Here is a 19,345-nt window from a genome sequence, read left to right on the forward strand (position 1 = left end):
CTGAACCTCTGACAAAGACTCTCTCCTTTGACCAAACTTGAGTCAGGCTCCTCTTGGAGTCCTTTCTGGTAACGGCTCCTTATCAGAAGGAGACCTTGGGCCTCCTTCTCCATTCTTGTAGAATCTAGTTTGAGCAATAATCCTTCCAAGTTAGATTAGAGAAAATCCCCTATATGGCTACCCCTGGTATCTTATCACCCTGACCTACCTTCAACAAGAATGCTGAAGGCAACCATCCCCCTTACCCTGATGTTTCGTCTGAGTATTTTTCTATCCACTCACTCACACCCTGTTCCCTGGCTGTAAATTCTCACCTGTCCTTATTGGAGTCAGACTGCAGCCCACCCTCTCTCCCCCACTGGAAGAGCCCATTGCAGTGGTCCCTATGCTTATTATCATGGCCCCCTTGAAGGAAGTATGCCTTATCATGTTTCACAAGTGCCAGGAATAATTTTTTCTTTAACACCTCACTCTACTGCCAAAGTAGATGGCAGGTAGATACAAATAAAATATTTAGATAATTAGAAACACCATAGGTGACAATTAAAAAAAATCAATTCCTTTTTGGAAAGCTTTCAAATCTGGCAAGCTCTTAGAAGGGTATCAGGCTCTTTTCTTTTCTTTTGAGATAGAGTTTTGCTCTTTTCTCCCAGGCTGCAGTGCAATGGCGTGATCTTGGCTCACTGCAATCTCCACCTCCCAGGTTCAAGCCAGTCTCCTGCATCAGCCTCCCAAGTAGCTAGGATTACAGGCATGCACCACCATGCCTGGATAAATTTTTTTGTATTTTTAGTAGAGACGGGGTTTCGCCATGTTGGTCAGGCTGGTCTCAAATTCCTGACCTCAGGTGATCCACCCGCCTCAGCTTCCCAAGGTGCTGGGATTATAGCATTAGCCATCGCGCCCGGAGGGGTATCAGGTTCTTACTGAGAGCAGATTCCATCTATTAGGTCACTTGTTTATACATATTAAGTACCTGCTATAAAGTTGGGGAACAGCTAGGATCAAGTCTATTTGATGAAAAATAAAGCCCTCAGACATAATTCTGGGGGGAGAAAAGCAATTCCAATCATGTGAAGGTTTAGAAAGTTAGAATTATTCTTCAACAAACAATAAATGCTGGGCATCCTAATAGCTAGCTTCAAACTAATTCCGAAACAAGACACAAAAGGAGAGAATGCTCTTGTTGCAAGAAACTTTTAATAGCATTTGGATCTGGAAGAAAGAGACAGCAGTGGAGGAAAAAACAGACACACCATGTTGCAAAAGCTCTTGAGTATTCAGAATCGATTTCTGATCCATGGAGAGAAAACCCGGAGGCAAATTGCCCAAAAGGGCTTTCATGTTTTGGGCTGATTACTCACAATTAAACTTTGGAAAATTAGCAGATTTGGAAAATTAGCAAAAATTAGAAACAGATTATAAAATAGTCTGTTTTAATAAAATGCTAACTATCATCATGCAACCTCAGAAGAAGCAGATGGAGTTAGAAAAGCTACATTCTAGTTGGAGACAAGACATTGAGGAAACGTGTTCCATACGTGAGCCCAAACTTCTCCGCCTGTAAAGTGGTCATATTGCTTGCTGATTTCAGAAGGCTTAAGCCATTGGTTAAAAGGGCTTTTGTGCTCAGTAATGAAGAAGTTACTTCACAAAAGGAAAATCTTTTCTTTTCTTTGATTGCTGATAATTTACTAGAGTGACAGCATCCACAGAAAAATTTCATTTATACAGAAACTTATTATATAAGAAACCTAAAATATGAGTTTGCTTCAAAAAATTAGCTGGTTTTAAGGAAGTTGAAGGTTTTAGGGGAGTGGGAGTGAGTGAAGGAGGAGGCTGTAGAAGGGAATGGAGGAGGAAACTGAGAAAAGACAAGCTGAACAAAGGAAGAATTTATCTGTGGCTCTGAGACTAGTTCTTCCCAGGAATCTTACCCCTACTACTGGACTGTTTTTTCAAAGGCAGAGAACAACTATTGTTCAACTCTGCATCTCCCACACAGCATATCTACCACTATGTATAGTAGTTGCTTGATAAATGTTTAACAAATAGTGACACATTTTTTTTTTGTGAGATGGAGTTTGGCTCTTGTTGCCCAGGCTGGAGTGCAGTGGCACATCAGCTCACCGCAACCTCCTGGGTTCAAGCGATTCTCCTGCCTCAGCCTCTTGAGTAGCTGGGATTACAGGCATGCGCCACCACGCCCGGCTAATTATTGTATTCTTAGTAGAGATGGGGTTTCTCCATGTTGGTCAGGCTGGTCTTGAACTCTCGACCTCAGGTGATCCGCCCGCCTTGGCCTCCCAAAGTGCTGGGATTACAGGTGTGAGCCATTGTGCCAGGCTAAAACAAGTTTGTTTTTTTTTTCCCCAAACAACAGCATTCTAGGCAGAAAGTCACAAAACAGGAGGAATAGAGTCTGATTTGCGGCATCAGATAAACTGCTAAACTGTACTGTGGGTAAGAACAAAACTGTGCTTACCAGAAAACTTAATTTTCATTCCAATGAATTTCTAATAGTGAAATAAATTACTTTAAAGCATGACAAAGAAGAAAGTCAATACCCAAAACTTCCTAGGCTCAGGAAGCATGGTGCTCGATGGGAGAGTTAAACGCTGTCAGCCCCGAAGACAGGCAGGGAAGTCTCTATGCCTCCTGGAAAGGCTGCGTTTTTTCAACACTTCTAACCCTTCTGCATGGGAATCCTGGAAATTTTTTTTTTTTTCCCCCAAAGAGACAAGGTCTCACTATGTTGCCCAGGCTGGAGTGCAATGGCTATTTACAGGCGTAATCCCCCTATTGATCAGCAAGGGAAGTTTTAACCTGTTCCATTTCCAATCTGGGCCAATTCACCCCTCCTTAGGCAACCTGGTGGTACCCTACTTTCGGGAGGTCATCATACTGATGGCTGAACTTGGTGCAGACATGTCTCTGGCAGAGCGTGCTATAGCCCACGACTCTTGGGCTCAAGCGATCCTCCCGCCTCAGCCTCCTGAGTAGCTGGGACTCCAGGCATGTGCCACCGCACTGTCCTGGAATGTCTTTTTTAAGCATCTCAGTTCTCTTAGTTTTTGACAGTTCCCTGCTATTCTCAAGGTGATCATTTAACACTTCATTAACAAGTCTATTACTGGAATTAATTCAAATGAGCCAAACCTAGTTTTAATTAAACCTCAATCTGCTCAGGGTAGTCTTTTTTCTCCTCTATCAGTAGCTGCCTGCATGGGCCCAGTTCCTTTCAAAATAAAGAAGTATAAAACTCTATAAAGTGTTCTGACATTATTTAAAAATTTATCTATTAAAATGTACCTATCTAGTTAATTTGGTTCCATAATTTGGTCATTCTGGCTTAACATCCAACTATTCAAGCAATGTTACAATAAAGTGCTTGAAGAACCCACCGATTTTCTGGTATTTCCAATCATGCGTGCATTCATTCAGTCATTCAATAAATTTACTGAAAGGATCCTAGACGTCACACACTAAGCTGGGTGCTATGCATGTTATTATTAACTACACCTTTGGACAGAAATAAAATACATCAAAGCACAGCTCTGGAAAACGGAAAAGCAAAATTTTAGCTGATTTGGTCAAACACTGTGCCTTGATTTGTATGTAGATATTACAGCTAAATTTCTGTTAGTGGACATGGATTAGTGATGTGTAAAGTAAAAGTCAGAATTTCAAATGTCTAGTGGAATTTACCAGAATTTCCTAGGCCTCATTTTTTCTACTCCCTGGCCTATGCTAACTCAGTATTCCCACTCCAGGTGCAGGCAACCTGGCAGCACAATTCCCATTCATTATTATCTCACCTGGAATCCTAGTGAAGTTGCCTTGCAATATCGGTCAACCTAGTCATATGTCCTGTTCTTCCTTGGGACAAGGATAGAAACTGGAGGGGAAATGTGGAAAAAGTTGGGAGGAAGGGGAAAGGAGTCTCCCCTCATAAAGTCGCGTGGAAACTGGATCTCACCTTCCCTTGCATGCTGCAGCTTTTCCGAAGGCTCTGTACTCTCACCAAAGAGCAACATTTCTTCACACAAAAAGATGAAAACATTTAACAATAAGCAACCACATACTGTCTGTGCATGTGTTTAAGCCTTACTTTCAATACCAGGTGCTTAATGTACTCTGGAATCCAACAATAACAAAGTTTTCATGATAAAAGTAATACATTCACTGATATGGTCTGGATGTTTGTCCTCTCCACATCTCAGGATGGAATGTGATCCCCAGCGACAGAGGTGGGGCCTGGTAGGAGGTGTGTGTGTGGATCATGGGGAAGATCCCTCATGAAGGCCTTGCTGGCATTCTTGGGTAATGAGTGAGTTCTCGCTCAGAGTTCTCCCAAGATCTGGTTGTTTAAAAGAGCATGGTACTTCCCCCTTTTATGAGACTCCATCTCAAAACAAAAACAACAACAAAGGCTGCAAATTCTTTGACATGCCTCCACTGGGGAGGTGGAATCTAGTTCCCCACCCCTTCAATCTGGGATGGCTTTAGTGACCTGCTTGTTAACAACAGGTCAGAAAAGGTCATGCAGTTTCCGCCAGGTTCTTTGGAATGCTCGTTCTCTGAAGCGTTCTTTCTGGGTACCCAGTCACAATGTTATGAGGAGCCTAAGCCACATGGAAAAGATACATGCATGAAGGTGCTCTGGTCAACAGCCTCAGCTGAGTCTGGCTCCAAGTCACTCCAGCCCAGGTGACGAGTGGAGAAGCCTCCAGGTGATCCCAACCACCAGCCATCTCAGTCTTTCCAGACACTTGAGTCTTCCAGGCCAGCCCCAGACAACGGAGCAAAGACAGGTCATCCCTGCTGTGCCCTGACCGAATTCCTGACCTGTGGCACCTGTGAGCATAATCAGATGGCTGTTGTGTCACACCACTAAGCTTGGGGGGTGGCTAGAGGCAAAAACTAGAAAATGGGTGCTGATCCAAAGTCTATATATAATCACCATGTTTCATTTTCTCACTACCAGCACAGTCCAGATTTTATCATTTAGTACAGGTAAATCATTTATCTGGGGGTAATGTGTCACACAGATCCATGTTCTAGAACAGGGCAAATAAATTATCCAATGTTAACTTTGATAGCTCTTAGCCATTTCTTAGTCACCTAAACCTGTGTGCTGAATCAGTTAAGTGTGCCTATGTGAAGTACCTAGAGAAATGATAGCTATATGTATACATATGTGTGTATATATGTCTGTCTCTCAGATTCACACACACTGTTTCCACTAACACCACATCAGAAGGAGAACAGATATAGTTATAGCTGTTATTAACAGGGAGCTACTCACAGGCTCCACAATGTGTTTGCAACATTAATAAAACGACTTCTTCAAGGAATTAATTCGTAAAACTGAAAATGATCACATTTCACTATTTCCAAAAATCTCTCATTAGAGATAACAAGGATCTAGCACAAATCAGAAAAAATGTTAAGGTAAAATTCTGATTTAAGAAAACAGTTGACTGGGGGTGGTGGCTCACACCTGTAATCCCAGCACTTTGGGAGGTTGAGGCAGGTGGGTCACCTGAGGTCGGCAGTTTGAGACCAGCCTGACCAACATGGAGAAACTCAGTCTCTACTAAACATACAAAATTAGCCGGGCATGGTGGCACATGCCTGTAATCCCAGCTACTCGGGAAGGCTGAGGCAGGAGAATTGTTTGAACCTGGGAGGCAGAGATTGTGATGAGCCGAGATCACACCATTGCACTCCAGCCTGAGCAACAAGAGCAAAACTCCGTCTCAAAAAAAAAAAAAAGAAAACAGTCAGCTGGGCATGGTGGCTCACACCTATAATCCCAACACTTTGGAAGGCCAAGGCAGGCAGATTGCTTGAGCCCAGGAGTTCAAGACCAGCCTGGGCAACATGGTGAAACCCCATCTCTATAAAAAATTTAAAAAAAAAGGCCAGGTGTAGTGGCAGACTCCTGTGTCCCAGCTGCTCGGGAGGCTGAAACACGAGAATCACGTGAACCTGGGAAGTGGAGGTTGCCGAAAAAAAAAAAAAAAAAAAAAAAAAAAAAAAAAAAAACAAAGAAAACAGTCTTAGACCAATCAAAATCAGACGTGCCACTTTATTCGATGCAAGCCAAATCAATCTTACAATAAAGTATTACATAACTGTAGAGTGGAGAGCTCATGGCTGATAATGTGAAATCTTTTACAAATGTCAAACTGACTTTATAAGCATTAAAAAAGCAACAAGTGAAATTATTGTCTTATACATGCAATGAAAATATTTTTTAAAGTAAAAACAGACACCCAGTTGCTCCCCTTTTAGAATCACTGTTCTGCAGTCAATACTGCCCTCTGGTGTTGCAGAATAAAAGTCAAATGTCAGAAAGTGAACACTGCACTTTATTGTTCACAGTAGTATGTTTAAATCAAGGCATCTAGTTGGGACTACAAATCCCATCAAAGACAAAATAAACAGATTCAGGATGTCATTTATTATCTCCCGTATATGAAATTAGAAACTCTTTATAAAGGCATTAAATCAGGAATACTAATTTATGAAAACAGCAGCTGTAAACCATGCTGTTAATGAAACATCACTAACAGTGAATTACACCATCACATAAAATTATGCAATTCAAGGAAAACCCCAAAGGCATATTACCTCTGAGTTAAGAGGGTATGTAGGATAGTAAGAGTAAAGCCTCCCATCTATAAACAAGAAAATTCCACAGGAAGTGAGCCAGGGTCGTTCTCATGGCATATGTATCAAACACACTAAAAAAGTGTCCATGGAGGCTGGGCATGGTGGCTCACGCCTGTAATCCCAGCACTTTGAGAGGCCGAGGTGGGTGGATCATGAAGTCAGGAGATCGAGACCATCTTGGCTAACACGGTGAAACCCCATCTCTACTAAAAATACAAAACATTAGCCGGGCGAGGTGGCGGGCGCCTGTAGTCCCAGCTACTCGGGAGGCTGAGGCAGAACAGCGTGAACCCGGGAGGCGGGGCTTGCAGTGAGCCAAGATCGCGCCACTGCACTGCAGCCTGGGCAACAGAGCGAGACTCGGTCTCAAAAAAAAAAAAAAGTGTCCACAGAAACCACACACCAGCCAGCTCTGCCTATCAGTAAACCTGACTATTTATTTTAGGAAAAAAGCTCGAGAAAAACAGCACGTTTGGCTGCTAGGTGGACTTATGCAATGTTTCAAGAAAAGAAAGACTTACCAAGGCTGGTGCCATCCTGCCCCATGATGCACTTCATGGAGGTGATGATCTGCTCCACTACAGGAGGTGACAATGACGTGGCATACACTGCACTATGAGAATGTGTGCGCAGGTAGTCTATCAGCTCCTGGGAAGTTCACAGAGGCAGATAAATAGAGACAATTCTTGCATTCACTGGCAATGTCAGTGCTTTCCTTCTAAGTTCTAGAGGACTCCTCGTTTCAATGGCACTGGAACAGGGACACTAATCTGAGATGCAAGGTCAACCAACATGGTCGAAGCATACTGCTGGCAACAACTGGGTCAGAAACATGGCAAAGTTCTTAGGTTTGGTTTTGTTTTTTAAACATGCAACAACATAGGAAAAAAACTAGTTTTAAAACAATCCCTCTAAATTTGGAGAATGTATCATTTAAAGTTTAGAAATATGGCCGGGCATGGTGGCTCATGCCTGTAATCCCAGCACTTTGGGAGGTCAAGGTGGGTGGATCTCCTGAGGTCAGGACTTCAAGACTGGCCTGAACAACATGGTGAAACCCCATCTCTACTAAAAATACAAAAATCAGCTGTGCGTGGAGGCGGGCACCTATAATCCCAGCTACTCAGGAGGTTGAGGCAGGAAAATCACTTGAACCCAGGAGGCAGAGGTTGCAGTGAGCTGAGATGGCGCCATTGCACTCCAGCCTGGGGGACAGAGTGAGGCTCCATCTTAAAAAAAAAAAAAAGTTAAAAATAAATGAACAAGGCTGAGTTAAACAGCCTTTGTTTGGACTGCTGATTGGTGTTTGGATTGCTTTTTACATATAATGATTTAATTCCAAGTATCATTGAAAATGTCATCTGCAGCTCTCTCTGTGCCTGTAAAGCCCATCCTTCCAACCCTAAGTAACAGTTCTCTAACATCAACTTTAAGAGCATTAGAACTTCCTCCAGATATGTAGAAATGTATAAAATGATACAAATGTGAAATAAAATAGAAATTTATAAGGTCTTTCATTAAAATGCCAATGACATCTCACTGAATAAAGTAAAACTGTCATTTACAAGGATTTAAAAAAAAAATTAATTGTATATCCCTATTCTCTGATATCTTTTAATTTCACCAAATCTTTAAAATGTACGTACAAGAAGCTTATGTACCAGAACAAATTAGGGAGACACAAATTTGGATATAAAACAGTTTTATCTCAAAAACATTAAAAATTGTACTAAAAAAACCAAAAGCACAAATATATTGTACTTAAATGATCTCCCAGAGTATTATTTTTCTATCCTTTGGTTCACAGTCACAAAGCTTACTAAAAAACAACAAACTCTCCAAAGTGAGCCTGGTCTCATTAACAAAAAGGAAAATTTGAGATAAAAAATATATCAAACCTGGCCGGGCGCAGTGGCTCACGCCTGTAATCCCAGCACTTTGGAAGGCCGAGGCGGGCAGATCACGAGGTCAAGAGATCAAGACCACCCTGGCCAACATGACGGTGAAACCCTGTCTCTACTTAAAATACAAAAAATTAGCTGGGCGTGGTGGCACGCGCCTGTAGTCCCAGCTACTTGGGAGGCTGAGGCAGGAGAATTGCTTGATCCTGGGAGGCGGAGGTTGCAGTGAGTCAAGATTGTGCCACTGAACTCCGGCCTGGCAATGGAGTGAGGCTTGGTCTCAAAAAAAAGAAAAAAAAATCTATCAAAGCTGATTAAAAGTCACTGAAAATGAGTTCTCTCTAAAAGACAATCAATTATTAAACGAATGACCTTTTTTTCTGAAATAGGGTCTTTTTCTGTTGCCCAGGCTGGAATGCAGTGGTATAAATACTCACGGCTCACTGCACCCTTGATCTCCCAGGCTCAAGCAATCCTCTCATCTCAGCCTACCCCGTACTTGGGACTACAGGCATGTGTCACCACACCCAGCTAATTTTTTTACTTTTTTGTAGAGATGAAGTCCCACTATGTTGCCCAGGCTGGTCTTGAACTCCTGGGCTCAAGTAATCCTCCCACTTCAGCCTCTCAAAGTGCTGGGATTACAGGTGTGAGCCACTGTGCCCAGCATAAACATTCTTTAAGACTCCCAATATTGAGTTTTGAAGCAAAATTAAGAACATTTATGAGCACTTCCTTTGTGCCATATACAAACACCTGACATACATACGTTATTTTTTCCCTAACACTGCAGTGTTCAAAAATAACAGCTTCATTGAGATATAAGCCACACACCACAGAATTCACCGTTTTAAAGTACAATTCAGTGGGTTTTAGTATATCCAGAGTTGTGCCACTTTTACTACTAATTTTAGAACATTTCCATAACCCTGAAAGGAAACCTCATACCCATTAGCATTCACTTTCCATTTCTCCATCCCCTCCACCTCCGGCAACTTTCTGTTTCTGTTTCTATGCTTATTCTAGATATCACATATTTTAAAACATGCAATATGTGACTTTTTGTGACTAACTTTTTTCACTTATTTTTAAGGTGCACCCACGTTGTAGCATGGACATATATTACTTTTTAAACCCTTACTACAATCTTACAAGCTAGGCATATTTACCTCTATTTTACTGACAAGGAAACTGGGAGGTTAAATGTTTTCCCTGAGGTCTAACAAAGTAAGCAGAGAAACATTCAGACCCAGGCCTCTGTCCTTATGGTTGACCACTTCCACCACACCACAGATTCTTACCTACATCAAAATTCACCATATGATTTTTTTCTGACTACAAAGACCCAGAAAAGGCAATTACGTCGTTTAAAAATTGAAAATACAATGCTTTGTAGTACCCCACAGCTGGCACAACTTTTTTCCTTCCTGTCTCCATGTTCACTCATGATACGTTTGTGTCCAAGAGCAAGGTGACCTGCTATTCCCATGCGCTCCCATGACAACCCCACTGTTTTTGAAACTGTGAGCACAATGCAAACCCAACAGAAGGCTGGGGCGGGCAGGGAGCACCACTGTGTGTTCTTTCACACAAGAGGGTATTCTATATCTCAGATCAGCATGTAGCTTAGAAAGAAGCTCAAATAAGAAAACAACAAACAATGAACAGAACCAGCCTTTAGTTCAGTGAGGAGACATCAGAGTCACTCACTGGTATTACAGCCTAAACCATAGGCAAATTTGGGGACATCCCAGTTCAGGGCCCCATCTGCTAGGCTTGAGGTACCAAATCTAGTTGCCAGTGATTTTATCTCTAATCGCTCATTCTCATGGCTCGTTTACCTTCTTGCCTCCAATATATCCTCCAGAAGCACCAAAACTCTTTGTGAATGTTCCCATCATAACATCCACATCCTCAGGATCCAGGCCAAAGTAGTCCACCACACCCCGGCCTGTGGGGCCCAAGGCGCCAATGCTGTGAGCCTCATCCAGATACAAGTATGCCTTGTACTTCTTCTTGAGGGCAATCACTTCAGGAAGACGAACAATAGATCCCTCCATGCTGGCAAAACATGAAAAAAATATATATATACGCATGTACACTGAGACTTTTTAAATCAAAATTAGGAGTTTGGCACTTCGTTATTATTGAGTTTACTGCTTTTTTTTTTTTTTTTTTCTTGAGACAGAGTTTTGCTCTGTTGTCCAGGCTGGAGTGCAGTGGCGTAATATCGGCTTACTACAATCCCTGACTCCTGGGTTCGAGCGATTCTTGTGCCTCAGCCTCCCAAGTAGCTGGGACTACAGGTGCCTGCCACCACCACGCCCAGCTAATGTTTGTATTTTTAGTAGAGATAGGGTTTCACCATGTTTCCCAGGCTAGTCTCGAACTCCTAGCCTCAAGTGATACACCGCCTTGGCCTCCCAAAGTTCTGGGGGTTACAGGCATAAGCCAACATGCCCGGCTGAGTTTATTGGGTTTTAAATGGTCTGACAACTGTATCTGTGGTTTAAACTGACAAAGTCAGAGGAAGTCATGGTAAGGCAAAAGACTAGGGGAAAGAAAACTGGACTTTAAAAATGAGCACTGGCTGGGCACGGTGGTTCACACCTGTAATCCCAGCACTTTGTGGGGGCTGAGGTAGGCAGATCACTTGAGGTCAGGAGTTCGAGACCAGCCTGGCCAACACAGCGAAACCCCGTCTCTACTAAAAATACAAAAATCAGCTGGGCATGGTGGTGCACACCTGTAATCCCAGCTACTCGGGAGGCTGAGGCAGGAGAACCAGGAGGCGGAGGTTGCAGTGAGCCGAGATCATGTCACTGCACTCCAACCTGGGCGACAGAGCGAGATTCCATCTTTAAAAAAAGCCCACTTTGGGAGGCCGAGACGGGCGGATCACTAGGTCAGGAGATCGAGACCATCCTGGCTAACACAGTGAAACCCTGTCTCTACTAAAAAATACAAAAAACTAGCCAGGCGTGGTGGCGGGCACCTGTAGTCTCAGCTACTCGGGAGGCTGAGGCAGGAGAATAGCGTAAACTCGGGAGGCGGAGCTTGCAGTGAGCTGAGATCCGGCTACTGCAAGCCGGATCTCTAGCCTGGGCGACAGAGCCAGACTCCGCCTCAAAAAAAAATAAAAATAAAAAAAAGCCCACCAAAACCACCAAAAAACAAAAGACAAGCACCAAACACAAGCGATCTTAATGCACAACAAAAAGAATTAAGATCACAGCAGATTCTTCTAAAGCTTGTAATTACAGGCAACATGAGACTTTGCATCACATTGCACAGGTAATGAGAATGACACAAAAGAACAAAAAAAATTAGGTGGTAAAAATACGTGCAAAAGCTGTAAATGTTAACCAAAATAAAATATTTCTTTTTAATTTTTATTTATTTTTTATAGAGACAGGCTCTCACTATGTTGCCCAAGCTGGTCTCAAACTCCTAGCCTCAAGCGACCTCCCACTTTGGCCTCCCAAAGTGTTGGGATTATAGGCGTGAGCCACTGCACTCAGCCTAAAACAAAATATTTATTAAAATTAAATGATGTATAATTTGTTTTGACATATTAAAATATATATTCCAACTCTTGCCCTTACGTGTAAGTTCCCTCTACAAACTAGAAAAATAAAAGACCCAAATAGAAAGGGAATTTGGTGACCATGTAGTATAATGGAAAGAATAATGAAGAACCAGACAAAAAGACTTCTGTTCTAATGCTGACTCTGTTTCCAGGTATTTTAGCAATTTATAAACACCGTCTCCTTAGTTCCAGAGGGGGACAGACTAATGTTGCCTTCAGTTAAAAAATTCTATGACTTCATGGGGCCAAGTCACAAAGGTAAGAATAATAAAGTAGGATTACCTATATATTCCTTCCACAAGGATGAGAATTTTCTTCCAGGGCCTTCGTGTCCGAGGCTGACCATAAACAATGGCATCTTTCAATAGCTTCTCCAGGCTTTGCATATCTACAACACACAAAAAAGAACAGAGTCATACCACATCTTCCTCTTTCCTAACTTTATTCTGGAAATGCAGAGATATATTTCTCATTTGGAAAGTATGCCTCAGATAGCAAAGGACATAATTAGAGTTGGGCAGAAAAAAGCAGGGCAAAATAGGTGAATTATTGCCACCTTGAATTGAAATCCAAAACGTAACAAATGTTCAAAACCATTGGAACTTGACTGAAGGACTGTGGTGGTTGATTCAGTTCGTTAGCTTGCTTATGAAATGACCAGTGTCTCATGTTAAGTACCCTGCCATTAAGTTAGCTTCTCTGTGTTTATCGAAAAATATAGAATCAAACTGTATCTCTAATCCTAGTGAGTCACTCGGAAATAAATGCGTAAAAAAGACAGAGCGAGACAGTGTGAATAAACCATCACAGATACATACACCTCCTAAAAAAACAAATGCAAGGGGTAAAAAAACTTCACAGTGTATGCTCCATTTCCTTTCACCTAGGACATACTCAATAAATGCTTGTTAAAGAGCTCTGTTTTGGTACTGGGTTAAAAATACACCCGTCTGGGGCATGTTTAAGTCTGTGTGTTAAGCAAGCCTGACAATTGGTTGAAATTGTTCCATGTTTGACTTCATCAGTTGTCTATTAACAACCAAGTTCTTGTGGCTCTGTTGGTTCTCATGGTGGTTAATGGGCCTGGAAACAACTTGGCTGCTACCGCCATTAATGATGATCACAATTTCCCTGTTAAAGACAAATGCTTTGAAGATCATTGTTGCCACACTACAGATTTCATACTTAAACTACCTGCCCTGAAATGAAGTCCTTAAAAAAAACTCTCCAAAACTTAAGCAACATTAAGTCTGGGGAATACTTAATAGGGATGGGAGACATCCTATCAAAAAATCTTTCTTTTTTTTTTTTGAGATGGAATCTCCCTCTGTCATCCAAGCTGGAGTAAAACGGTACGATCTCGGCTCCTGAAGCTTCCACCTCCAAGGTTCAAGTGATTCGCCTGCCTCAGCCTCCCAAGTAGCTGGGATTACCGGCACCTGCCATCATGGCAGGCTAATTTTGTATTTTGTAGAGATGGGGTTTCACCATGTTGGCCAGGTTGGTCTTGAACTCCTGACCTCAGGTGGTCTGCCCGCCTCAGCCCCCCAAAGTGCTGGGATTATAGGCATGAGTCACCAAGCCTGGCCCCACCATAAAATCTGATTTTGTATTCTGTATTGCTTGTCACTGGAGGAAGGGGTTATAAAAGCACATGATTTTGCTCTTTGCAGAAAACAATTTTGACAGAAAAAGAAATAAGGTAATAAAAACACAGAACACAAACACAAATAAGATAGCCTACGGTTGTGATTGTGCTTACGCATTCAGTAATTTTTAAGAAAAAAATCTGCATACGACCTACTCAAGATTCAGTACATGTACCCTACAGAAGTAAATTATGTCCTGACTCAAAGCTTCCGTCTTTTTTTTGTTTTTTTTTTTTTGAGACAGAGTCTTGCTCTATTGCCAAGGTGGGAGTGCAGTGGCGTGACCTCTGCTCACTGAAACCTCTGCCTACCGGATTCAAGTGATTCTCTGGCCTCAGCCTCCTGCGTAGCTGGGATTACAGGTGCGTGCTACCACATCCAGCTAATTTTTTTATTTTTAGTAGAGGTGGGGTTTCACCATTTTGGCCAGGCTGGTCTCTAACTCCTGACCTCAGGTGATTCACCCGCCTTGGCCTCCCCAAGTCCTGCAAAGCCTCCAGTTCTTAGGCAGAGAGCAATGTATGGCAATCAGTTAAAGACAAGTAAAAACATGAATTATTTTAGTTTTCTATGCTTATATACAGAAGGAGGAGAAAAATAATACTGGTCAAAATTTTAGATAAAAGAAATATCAGCCAGGTGTGGTGGCTCACACCTGTAATCTCAGCACTCTGGGAGACCGAGGTGGGTGGATCACTTAAAGTCAGGAGTTCAAGACCAGACTGACCAACATGGCAAAATCCCGTCTCTACTAAAAATACAAAAGAACTTAGCCGGGTGTGGTGGTGGGCACCTGTAATCCTAGCTACTTGGGAGGCTGAGACATGAGAATCGCTTAAACCCAGCAGGCAGAGGTTGCAGTGAGCTGCGATCACACCACTGTACTCCAGCCTGGGTGACAGAGCAAGACTCTGTATCAGAAAAAAAAAAAAAAGAAATATCTACAGCAGAATGCTTAACCGTATTTTCTACTCAGAAAAAAAAATTCAACCTCTCTCCAATGTTATGCCCCCAAATTCCACATAAATTTAAATAAAAAATATATCGCAAAATTTCCAGAAGAAAACATGAAAGAATAATCTTATGACCTGAGAATGAGGAGGGTACTGTGTAAAATCCAAAAGTTGTAAGACAGTAAGTATGGCAACAAAAACATTTTAATGAGTCTGCACGAGAAGACACTGAAAAACAAAGTCAAAATATAAAACAGTGCAGTCTGGGCATGGTGAATCACTCCTGTAATCCCAGCATTTTGGGAGGCTGAGATAGGAGGATCATTTGAGCCTAAGAGTTCGAGACCAACCTGGGCAACACAGAGGGACTTTGTCTCTATAAAAAATAAAAAAACACTAGCCCGGCATGGTGGTGCATGCCTATAGTCCCAGCTACTTGGGATGCTGAAGCAGGAGAATCTTTTGGGCCCAGGAGGTCAAGGCTGTGGTGAGTCGTGGTTGTGCTACTGCACTCCAGCCTGGGTGACAGAACGAGACCCTGTCTCAAAAAAAAAATTAATAAAATAATGCAACATAAAGGAAAAGCTAATTCATATAAAGGGCTCTTATAATCAGCAAAAAATAGAAACAATTTGAAAATGGCCAATTTATAAGGAAATACAAACACATTAACTTACAAGTAGGGTTTAAAAAACAGATATAAAAATACAATAAAAATGTAAAAAGTTGCTCTATACCTAATAAGCAATGAAATAAAAACTAACATATTTCCTCATTAGATTTGGAAAGATTTAAAATGATTCACTGAGTGAATGGCCAGTGAGTAGGAACAGTCAATCTCACACTGTTGAGTAAAATTCATATAGGACGCAAGCATGTGTATGTTCATTGTAGCACTATTCACAACAGCAAAGATATAGAATCATCCTAAATGTCCATCAACAGTAAACTGGATTAAAAAAATGTGGGGCCAGGTGCGGTGGCTCATGCCTATAATCCCAGCACTGGGAGGCCAAGGTGGATGGATTGTTTGAGCCTAGGAATTCAAGACCAGCCTGGGCAACATGGTGAAACCCCATCTTTACAAAAAATACAGAAGAAAAAAAAAAAAACAAAAAACAAACCCTGGCCAGGTATGGTGGAACACACCTGTAATCCCAGCTATTACGCTGGCTGAGATGGGAGGATCTGTTGAGCTGGGGAATTGGAGGTTGCAGTGAGCTCAGTTCATGCCAACGCATGCCAGCCTGGGTGACAGAGCAAGACTCTGTCTCAAAAAAAAAAAAAAAAAAATATATATATATATATATACACACACATACATATACGTACATATACACCATCGAATACTATGTAGCTATAAAAAAGAATGAGATAATGTCCTTTGCAGCAACAAGGATGCAGCTAGAAGCCATTATCCTAAGCTAACTAACACAGGAACAGAAAACAAAATACCACATGTTCTCACTTGTAAGTGGGAGCTAAACACTGAGTACATACAGACATGAAGAAGGGAACAACAGACACTGGGGCCTACCTGAGGATGAGGCAGGGGAAGAGGAGGGTAAGGTTCGAAAAACTACCTATCAGGTACTATGCTGATTACCTGGGTGACAAAATAATCTGTACACAAACCCCCGAGACATGCAATTTACCTATATAACAATCCTGTACATGTACCCCTGAACCTAAAACAAAAGTGAAAAAAATAGTTCATATAATGCTTAGAGGCAATTCGAAAAATGATTAAAAATGTATACTCTTTTAACCACGCATTCTGAGACCACTAAAAATTAATCCTAAGGCACTAACCAGATGATTGTACAAAACTGTAAGTGTAGTGCTGTTCCCAGTAGAAAAATTTAGAAACAGCGCTGATGTCCAATTGAGGGAGCAATTAAATGAAGGCACATCCAGGCACTGACTGCCACACTGGCATTTAAGAATGAAGTAGAGTCACATGTAATGACAAACAACAATCATAGTGTATTGTAAAAAGGGGCCAGGCGTGATGGCTCACACTTGTAGTCCCAGCAGTTTCGGAGGCCAAGGCGGTAGGATCAACTGAAGTCAGTTCAAGACCAGTCTGGCCAACACAGTGAAACTCCGTCGCTACTAAAAATACTAAAAATTAGCCAGGTGTGGTGGCGTGCCCCTGTAATCCAGCTACTCAGGAGGTGGAGGCAGGAGAATCGCTTGAACTCGGGAGGCGGAGGTTGCAGTGAGCCAAGGCTGAGCCACTGCACTCCAGCCTCGGTGACAGAGCAAGACTCTTGTCACAGAAGAAAAAAAAAAAGAAAGGAAGAAAGAAAGAAAGAAAGAAAATAACAGGTTACGTAGTGATATTTAATAAGATCTCATTTCTCCCTGTAAAACATTTTAGACAAGACAAAACAAAACAAAAGCAAAATGATGTTATCATCTATGATCCTTCTATCCAGGGGTACACACCTCACATTTTGGTATACATTCTTCCAAACCTGTCTGTGCCTGTACACATTCTGGGAAAAGATGATATTAAACATACAGTTTGGTTATCTTTTCTGCCTATGTGTGTGTTTTAACTATGAAAGTTTTACATTTTTATTCTAAATAATCATTTTAATAACACGCAAAGATATTTCCACTTAGACAGGAAAGGCCCAGCTCAGGGGCACCCTCCTCCGTGCTCCCACAGCATCTATTCACGGCTGTACTTCAGCACCTGTCCGCTGTATTGTAAACACTGGCTTATCTATTAAGTCTCTTCATTAACCAGTCAGAGACCTTGATTTATTCATCTAAACACCGCTAGTCTTATGGCAAGATACACTACAGGCATCGAGTAAATGTATTTGAGTAAGGGATTTGTAAACAACGAAATGGGATGGAAAACTTAAAGGTCAAATAAAAGGATGGTATTATATTTGTACAAGAGGCTTCCTTCAACCTCTAATTTTAAAAGACTGGACCAGAAGAACATTTTAAATGTTGCTACTTTAGCTTCATTTACATTTTCAACTGCTAATATAACTAATGTTAATTCCCACCATGGATCCAAAGAATAATAAACACCAAGGCCAGCAGTGAATTCCGCAGCAAACTCACTGTTGTGTTTGAAGATTCGAATGGTTGCTCCTGACAGTCTGGCTCCTAGAACCAGTGATGCATGGTTCAGCTCATCACTCAGAATCAGGCAACCCTGCAATATCACAGGAACAGAAAGGTAAGAAGCTGGAAGGGAAAGGGTTAGTTACACAAATCACAAAATGCCACACGCACTAATAGCTGTATCTTATTAAGGAAATCGTGCACAACAGCACAGTGATCAATTTTAAGAAGAGGAAAAAAGTATACATGATCATTTGTTTTTTGTAAAGACACCTTAAAAGTAGATGCAAAATTCTAGGCTTTTAATTTAATATCTTCAGTCCCATGACTGATGTAAATAGTCAGATATATGGCAACAGGTCTTTATTTATATTTAAAACATGACACATCAGTCTCTAAAACGTTTTGATTTCTTTACGTGAGAGAATTCCATGTAGTTTTAGTATGATGTTCTGTTCACCTGTGGGAAATGCCAGCTGATGGGGTCATGTCTGTGGAAATGGTTCATTCTCTCACTACTACTCATATCCAGAGTCCAGGGAAGAACCTACTTGGAAGATCCTACTTATTAACCTTTTCCCCACATAACATGGACTGTAGGCTTCAGTTTTATCTTAAAAATCTCCAAACAAGCTTTGCTTTAACACACAAACATCAGTTTCTGCTAAGGCAACAAGGCTGAAGGTCTCGGGTTTGTTTTTGTTTTTTTTTTCACTGCAGTTCTTACTCTTCCATCTCTCAGGGGGCCCTTCAACATGTCAGATCGGAACCCAGAAACAGGTTTTCTCTATCAAAATAGCCTCAAAATATCCAATTAGATGAAAAAGGTGCAGAAAGTATCTAGCATGCTCCCATGAGAATAAAACGAAGAGAGAACATACACAGACACACTGTCATCCCTCAGTCTACAGAAGGCCTTGGTTCCAGAACTGCCTCACCCCCACATTTATCCAAATCCATACATGCTCATGTCCTGCAGTTAGCCCCGTGGGACCTGCTTATAGGAAAAGTAGGCCCTCCATATACTTGGGGTTTGTGTTCCATGAATACTGTGTTTTGTGCGTGTGTGTGAGACAGTCTCGCTCTTGTTGCTGGAGTGCAGTGGGTGCGATCTTGGCTCACTGCAACCTCCGCCTCCCAGGTTCAAGCAATTCTGCCTCAGCCTCCCAAGTAGCTGGGATTACAGGTGCCTGCCACCATGCCTGGCTAAGTTTTGTATTTTCAGTACAGATGGGGTTTCACCATGTTGGCCAGCCTGGTCTTGAACTCCTGACCTCAGGTGATCCACCCTCCTCGGCCTCCCAAAGTGCCAAGATTACAGGCGTGAGTCACTGTGCCTGGCTGAATACTGTATTTCTGATCCATATTTGGTTGAAAAAAATCCATGTATAAGTGGACCTGCATAGTTCAAACCACGTTGTTCAAGGGTCAACTATATATATATATATATATATATATATATATATATATATATATATATTT

The 19,345-nt window shown here is 41.8% G+C and overlaps 1 protein-coding gene across 1 annotated transcript in view; it reads right to left on the bottom strand.

Annotated features, from left to right (window-relative positions):
* The window catches only part of SPTLC2 (serine palmitoyltransferase long chain base subunit 2), a 105,472-nt gene that overhangs the window by 33,499 nt on the left and 52,628 nt on the right, over positions 1 to 19,345 (bottom strand). Inside the window, exons 6-9 of the mRNA XM_017880651.1 lie at positions 17,861 to 17,954; positions 12,454 to 12,559; positions 10,424 to 10,643; positions 7,203 to 7,329 (exon numbers count right to left, since the gene is read on the bottom strand). Of these exons, the coding sequence (XP_017736140.1) occupies positions 7,203 to 7,329; positions 10,424 to 10,643; positions 12,454 to 12,559; positions 17,861 to 17,954 (547 nt within the window). The remainder of the gene's footprint in view (positions 1 to 7,202; positions 7,330 to 10,423; positions 10,644 to 12,453; positions 12,560 to 17,860; positions 17,955 to 19,345) is intronic.

This window comes from Rhinopithecus bieti, unplaced genomic scaffold (genome assembly GCF_001698545.2).
Source record: "Rhinopithecus bieti isolate Rb0 unplaced genomic scaffold, ASM169854v2 scaffold_11380, whole genome shotgun sequence".
NCBI classification, from domain to species: domain Eukaryota; kingdom Metazoa; phylum Chordata; class Mammalia; order Primates; family Cercopithecidae; genus Rhinopithecus; species Rhinopithecus bieti.